Source organism: Manis javanica, chromosome 8 (genome assembly GCF_040802235.1).
Source record: "Manis javanica isolate MJ-LG chromosome 8, MJ_LKY, whole genome shotgun sequence".
Lineage (NCBI taxonomy): Eukaryota > Metazoa > Chordata > Mammalia > Pholidota > Manidae > Manis > Manis javanica.
In genome coordinates this window covers 36089423-36096425 of record NC_133163.1, presented here as the reverse complement: position 1 = coordinate 36096425, position 7003 = coordinate 36089423, and the positions used below count along the sequence as shown (strand labels likewise).

General features: G+C 43.6%; 1 protein-coding gene across 4 annotated transcripts in view; it reads left to right on the top strand.

Moving 5' to 3' along the window:
• Positions 1–806: 806 nt before the first annotated feature.
• Positions 807–7003, top strand: part of PPP1R36 (protein phosphatase 1 regulatory subunit 36) — a 41638-nt gene continuing 35441 nt past the window's right edge. The window contains exons 1-3 of one of the 4 annotated variants that reach the window (XM_073242269.1): positions 807–1054; positions 1382–1462; positions 1919–1983. In XM_073242269.1, coding sequence (XP_073098370.1) covers positions 986–1054; positions 1382–1462; positions 1919–1983 — 215 coding nt within the window. In that variant the 5' untranslated portion in view covers positions 807–985. Of the gene's footprint in view, positions 1055–1381; positions 1463–1918; positions 1984–5385; positions 5552–7003 lie in introns of those variants that run through there. The other 3 variants (XM_073242267.1, XM_037006381.2, XM_073242268.1) reach the window with 3 other exon arrangements.

Genomic DNA, 7003 nt, shown 5'->3' with positions numbered 1-7003 from the left:
GGCCACAGCCTCAGAGCAGCACTGCCAATTTCCATATACCTGAGCCAAACAATAGCTACCAGCAGTGGACTCTGGTGAGCAGAACATAAATAGGTGATTACACTTTTTGCCACTGTAACCAGTGATTGTTAGCAAATAGACTGGGAGGGTGGGGGTAGGGGGAAGCAGTGGGATGTCTGTTGCCACGTTTTTTAAGTTTATGGAAATACACATTTACTAACTTTACTGAGTACCTCAACTCTAAGCTGTGGGGATAAAGCAAAAGCAAAACATCTTAGGCATTCCCTCGTGTAGTGTCATCTAACGTTGTTTACATCAGTATTGGAAGAGAAATGTCAACCAGAATTTGCCTATCAACTCAGCTGCAAGAAGAAATTACAAGACACATGATTTGAAAAATAAAAAGTGTAAATGTAAAATATGAGTTGAGTACTCACAAGCAAGTAGTTCTTTTAGCAACACTAATTTTGCTTACTAAGGGTCTTGCTTTGTACACATTACTCCTTAAAAATCCTTAGAATCCTTGATTTGGGTATCTTCAGACGCAGGATCAATATTGTCCTGTCCTAGCTTTCGAAAACCTGATTTCCACGTTTGAACTCCCCCCAAATCAACTTAGTCCCAAACTGGATTTGAACCTAATTCAGGACCGTTAAAAGTTTAGAACAAAGGATCTTCCCTACAGACATGAATCTAGTTATTCCACTTAAAACAGTAGTGGTTTACTTTCCAATTGGAAGATAATGAAGAATTGACCCCTAAAGAAAGAACCCCTGGGCAGCTTTACTGTGTACATGCCAATAAGCCACCAGGGCAAAGCTCGTTACAGGGTGCACCGGCAACGCCAGAGCCGGGGTGCCCGCGGTCCAGGGCCCGCCCACCAGCGCAGCGGGGTCCACGCCCCTCGCCCGCCCCCTGTCCGCTGTTTCCAGACGCCCGCCGGCGGTTGCCTCGGCGACGCCCCCGAGGCGCGCTGCGTGAGGCCATGTATCAGGTGCCGGATTTTTGTTCCGGGAGGAGGCGGTTGAACTTGCAGACAGCTTCCCTGCAGGATGTAAGTGCAGCCCTGGTCGCGTCCACTCCGGCGGCCGGCGGAAGGCCGGCCCTGAGGCCCCCGCCCTGCCGGGGCGCCCCAGAAGGCTGGGTGGCGGGGCCGGGACGCCCTCGTTTCCTCTGCGGCGGCGCTGCCCTCCTCCTCTGGCCGGTCGCCGCCCAGCGCCCGCGCGAGCGCTGCTCAAAAGGAAGCGAGCATATTCCGACACCACCCCCCGCCCACCCCTGGAACTCCGGAGGTGTATCCTGCTGGCGATCGCAGTTGAATCTGGCTCTCTTCTCAGATACTTAGGAAGTTATTAAAGTTCTACCTCCCCACTCCTAATAGGTTGTTTGCAAAATAAAAAGTCTCCCTGCGGAAGAAGCAAGCTTTCCTGCTCTGGGTGCGATCCCGGGAGAGGATAGGCCGGTGAGTTGGTAGCTGTCACTGCTTGAAAAGGGTAAACAACTTGTTCTTAGGGATTTCCTCTAACGGGCGGGGTCGGTGTCAGAGCAGGCTTCCCCGGTTATGAATGTCTAATTGCTCCAAAAGGTTGAGGCTGCTCCCCAGGGCATCAGTTCATTGTAGCCCGAGTCCCAGTCAGTCGGCAAACTGCTATGGTGGGCTTTGTGATAGTGCAGACTAAGTGAAGTTTCCTTCTTTCTTCCTCTACCTTCCCTTCCTTCCTTTCTACCGAAACTACACCTACAAGCAACCAAAAGGATAAAGTCGTTGTTTCAAGTAAAAAAAAAAAAGACACTTTAAGATTCTACATATTTATTCAATTGAGTTAAAGAGCACCTAGTGGGAATTATTGTTAAAAGTTCATTGTGACCTATGGATTGAAAATAGAAGTTTTAATTTCTGCTGCATTTCATTTTACAGCAGTTGGGATTACGATTAGGGACCTGGTACTGGAAAGATGAAAGCAGAACTCTTGAATTCAGAAGGTAAAATTTAACAAAACTTTTTATAACTTTTGCAAAAATTGCATTTGCTCAGTGTAAAAAAAAAATTCAAGCAATACAGAAGAATATAAAGAATAAGATGAATATCTGCTGAAATCCCACCATCAAGAGATGGGTATCTAAAGATACCCATTTTGGTAAGCAGATGCCACTTTCTGATAACATTTATCAGCTACTTTCCATGTACCAGACACTGTTTACCAACCCTTGGTAAAGCTGCATATTAAACCAGTTTCACAAATGAAGGTTCTGATATCAAATAGTTAAGCAGTCTAAGGAAAATTAAGTGACTTGGGTAAATCACACAGTTTAGAAGTGACAACGATGACTTAAATCTAGGTCTGTTCAGCTCAGAGTCCATATTCTTAGCTACTTTATAAAATTGCCTATTTGAGTTAATAGAAATATATTTTTACTTTTGTAGGACCATATTATATCTACTGCAATACATGGTAAATTCTACAAGGTAAAGTTATTAGAAAAAACTAATCTCCGTTGAGAAAATACTGGCTCTTAAGAGTATCCAGCTGAACTAATAATACTAGCTGCTATCTGCTGTGCACCTATTATGTGCCAGACATTTGCATATTTTCTTATTCTTACAATAGCCATAGAAAGTGAGCATTAATATCCCCATTTTACAGATGAAGAAACAGGGCTCAGGGAGATTAATTGAACCAAAGTCATTTAGCCTATATATGACTATATGTTATATAGCAGAACTGACATTTTGGACCAAGATTTGTCTGGTGCCAAAGCCCTTTCCACCATGTAAACTGTCTCCCTCAACTAGACCACAGGCCCCTCATGGGCAGGGACTATCTCACTCATCCTTGTGTGCCTGGAGCCATCTATAGAACTTCACAGAGTAGGCCTTCACCAAATGTTTATTGAGCATGTTCAGTAAACCAACTAGATTCAAGCAGAGGAGGACTAGAGGCAGGAGATCAATTAGAGGGCAAGTTGTAGGAGGATTACAGATAGGCATACAGGTAAGAAACAGTAAGAGTCGAAACAAAGTCTGTTGGTGGGAACAGAGAGGCGAGTGCAGGACTCAAATACTTGAGATGGAGTTGACAGGAATGTTTGGCAGAGTTGATAGAATGTGGTGCCTGGATGTGAAGAGAGAGGGAGAAGTAGGTGTTTAGGTGATTCCTAGGTGTCTGGCTTGGGTGATTGGGCGGCTCAAGTTTGTTTGGGGAGAAAGAGGAGATAGAATGAAGAGAAAGAAGATAGGAATGGGATTAAGAGCACACAGATCAGCTTGGAAAAGATAGGAAGAGCTTTCCCGCTGAGCACCGTGGAAAAGAGGTAATACAGACAGGAAAACGTGGGCAGTTTGAAGGTACAAGGAGGGATATCATTGCTGCACTTCTTACTGAAAACAAACCAGGCCCTTCCGGGCCACTGCTGGGAGGAGAATCAGTGCTACTGACTTGAACTCTTCGCTGAGGTTGCTGCTGTGCTTGAGGCTTACTCATCAGTACCTGCTGCCACTGCCACACTGGAGAACTGTGTCCTCCCAAGTACCTGAGCCAGTACCCAAATGGGGCCATTTCCTGAAGTCCAGGGGGTAGGAGAGACAGGGAAGGCTTCCCAGAGAGGCAATATCCAAGCCAAGACTGAGGAGGAGTACGAGTTGGCAAAGCAAAGGGAGATTTGGTTGGGGTGAAGAGCACGTTCTAGGCAGAAGGAACAGCATGCACAGAGGCCCATCCCAAGAGGGCATGGGACATACGTGAGACTGCATGGAGTTCAGTAGTAGAATTCCAAGTGGATGTTAAAAGATGAATAGAAGATTTAAACCAGGGCAAGATCATGAAAGGTCTTGGTTATCATGCTGAGGAATTTGAACTTTATTCAGAGGGCACAGGGAAGTCATTGAAAGGTTTTGAGCAGGAAAGTAAACAGTGATTAGAACTGTATCTTAGAAAACTGACTCTGGCTCCAGTGTGGAGAATAGTTTGGAGGGTTGTAAGACTGGAGGCAGGGAGATCAGTTAAGAAGCATTTGCAGAAATTCAATTGATGCATGATGGTTAAAACTAAGATATGCAATGGGAAGAGAGGGAAGTAGACAACTTCAAGATATATTAAATAATTAAGTGGTTAGTGGGCTGTGAGGGCTAAGGGTGACTGAGGAATCAAGGATGACACCATTTTCTGGCTTAAACAGCCGGTGGGTGGTGGTACCCATTTGCTGAGATGGGGGAAAATAGGCGGAGGGAATACAGGTTAAAGGGCAATGCGTTCAGTTTTGAACATACTGAGTGTGAGGTGTCTGCAGGAGGCCCAAGCAAAGATGTCCAGTAGGCAGAAATATCAGTTCACAGGTCTGCGGAAAGATCTGAATCTTAAGTATAAATTTGTGAGTTACCAATTTAGTGGAGATACCATTTATTTAAGAACAGTAAGAACAGTAACCAGATGAAACTTTGAGAAAGGCCCTTACTTAGGAAACATGCTGAGGAAAAGGAGCTTTAGAAGGGGACTAAGAGAGAGCCGCCAGAAATGGGGGGAGGGGATATTTGGAGTGTCATGAATCCAGATAATTTGCTTTGCAAAGTAACAGCTTGATCTTAGGGGCCTTCAATTATTATCCCACCAATTTTAGACCCTGGAAGTCTCTGCCGGGGTTTTAGTCTTCTTCCACATGGGGTATGCCACTTTTTACACCCACTGACCAACAGGACTTTGCAGACTTCTACGTATTCTCAAGTTCAGGTCAAGAGCAAATGATCCCTTTCCTCTCACCCACCTTGTAATTCTGGCATCCTTCTTGGATGAATGGCATTGGGAATCTTACCTTTCAGAGGAATCTTACCCTGTTCACAGGCAGGTCTTGCCTTTTGCAGATTTATCCTGAGGGAGATCATTATATCAGAATACAACAGGCTATCCACAACCTGCATGCAGGAAATGGACACAATAGCAAACAGGGGAAGGTTGGTCATTATTTCTTAATAGGCAATTAAGGAAGAGACAGTGAAGAATGGTTTTGGAGGAAGACCTGGGTTCAAATCCTAGCTCTGTCACTTACTAAGTAGTTACCATTTGTCAAGTTTCTTGGCCTAACTGATTAGCAATTCTCTTATCTATAAAATGAAATGATAATGCTTTGTGAGTAGTAAATGAGGGTGTTGCATGATTCATTACCATGCATGCCCATTTCTTTCTTATTTGTTATAGAGGGAGTATCTTTATTCACAGGCCACATTTGGGCTGCCCCATGACATATGATTTTCTCTGATACAGTATCAGTGTAGTCCTATCCCTTCTTGTTTCAAGAGCCCCTACTCTCAGCTGGGAGAGAGCCAGTAGCCTGTACAAGTGTTTACCAAGGTCACTGGCTGCCCTAAGGACATACAACTGAGGAAATGCTACACCTCCAGAAGCCCTGGACTTCTGTTGTCTTTCATCATGGCCTAACAGAAGTCTCTAAGAACTACTGAAGAGCTGACTTGTATAGAAGCCAAGAGTGGTCCAGCCCTCAGCATTTTAGTTATGGATTCTAGGGGAAAATTTTTTTTCTCATTTATTTCAAGGCAAAGGTAAGTGACATGATTATATTGTAATATTAGGAAAGCACACTGAGAAATGGCATCTGTAAATGAACCAGGTTCTAAGTGGGCTGCCAAACTGTGGGGCAGACTGTGGAGACTGGAGGAGGGTACAGATCTAGCTCAGAGTGTGTTTTGGGAGCCCACCAGAGGTGCAATTCAAAAGACAATTTTTCATTTATTACTAGTGATGCTTAAGTGATTCCAAATGTACTGTGTGTGTAGGCTGCCTTTAGAGTTATGGCAGGGCGCTCACAAAGGTAAATCCACCTCATCAGCCAACGAGGAGAATGACTCCAGCTACATGAAAAGCACTTAGGCAAGTGTGGAGTAGGAAACGCATGTCCGGGATCAGAGGAGAAAGACTTGAGGTTTAGCAGTAAATGCCAGACTACTAGCTAAGGACAGGGAGTGCCTGCCACAAATTTCAAATCCTGAACATGGGTCAGCCTCTCTGAGCCTTAGTGCTCCATCAGTAAAGTGACAGCCATGTACTAGATGAACTTTTGATATCCTCTCACCCAGAAATTATGTGATTTTTATGATTCTAATTTTATTTAACTTAGTTCATAGACCTGATCTACAAGATACTCCCAATGTAGCCTTTCAAATTTCTTATTTTAAGACTCATCTCAGATCATCTCAAGCAAACTGGTAGGACAAGAAATTTTGATTTATAGGGATGGGACTGAGGATAGGAGATAGCAATTTCATTTGAAATTAACTTAGATTGGGTATTTTCTATCTTCTCTCATCTTCTGGAGAAGAGAAACCCTGGGGAGAGCTGGTGACCTGAGACTTCCCTAGTCTGATAGGAAAGGAACAGCTGATGGTTTGTAAATGGCCAAAACACTGTGATGATCCAAGGAAAAACCTGAAAGCAACTTTGTGTTCTTGTTTAGATTATATTAAGGCAGGAGGGACTTAATCTGTACATTAGATAGTTAGCAAGCAGAGCAAGCTTTAAAGAGCCATTAGAAAATGTTTGAATGTTTGGGGGTTTGAGTTAAAGGCTCTCTAAATGGTCTGTCGGTAGATTGTGTTGACCACATAGTGTTTCTTCCTCTATATCTTTATCAACATTGTTTTAGTTAGTCAGAAATACAAATCAATATATTCCTGTTATAAAGAAAATCAAAGAATACGGAAGTATGCAAATGTGGAAGATTAATTTCTTCCTCACCATCCCACCTCTTTGCCTATCTGTTTTGGAGATAGCCATCCTCAACATTTGGTGTGCTCCCATTTTTTTTCTCCTGCTCATTCCCTTCTCAGTATTTCAGCACACTCTCCCCATGAAATAGCCACTCCTTGGAAACCAATGATAAAAGGAGCATCGGAAAGAATGAAAAACAGAAATCACCCACTAGCCAACTTGATGTCAGTGGTCTTTAAAAAATAAAGATAGAAAAATATTAAAAAGTCATTCCCTTGAGGAGAGAT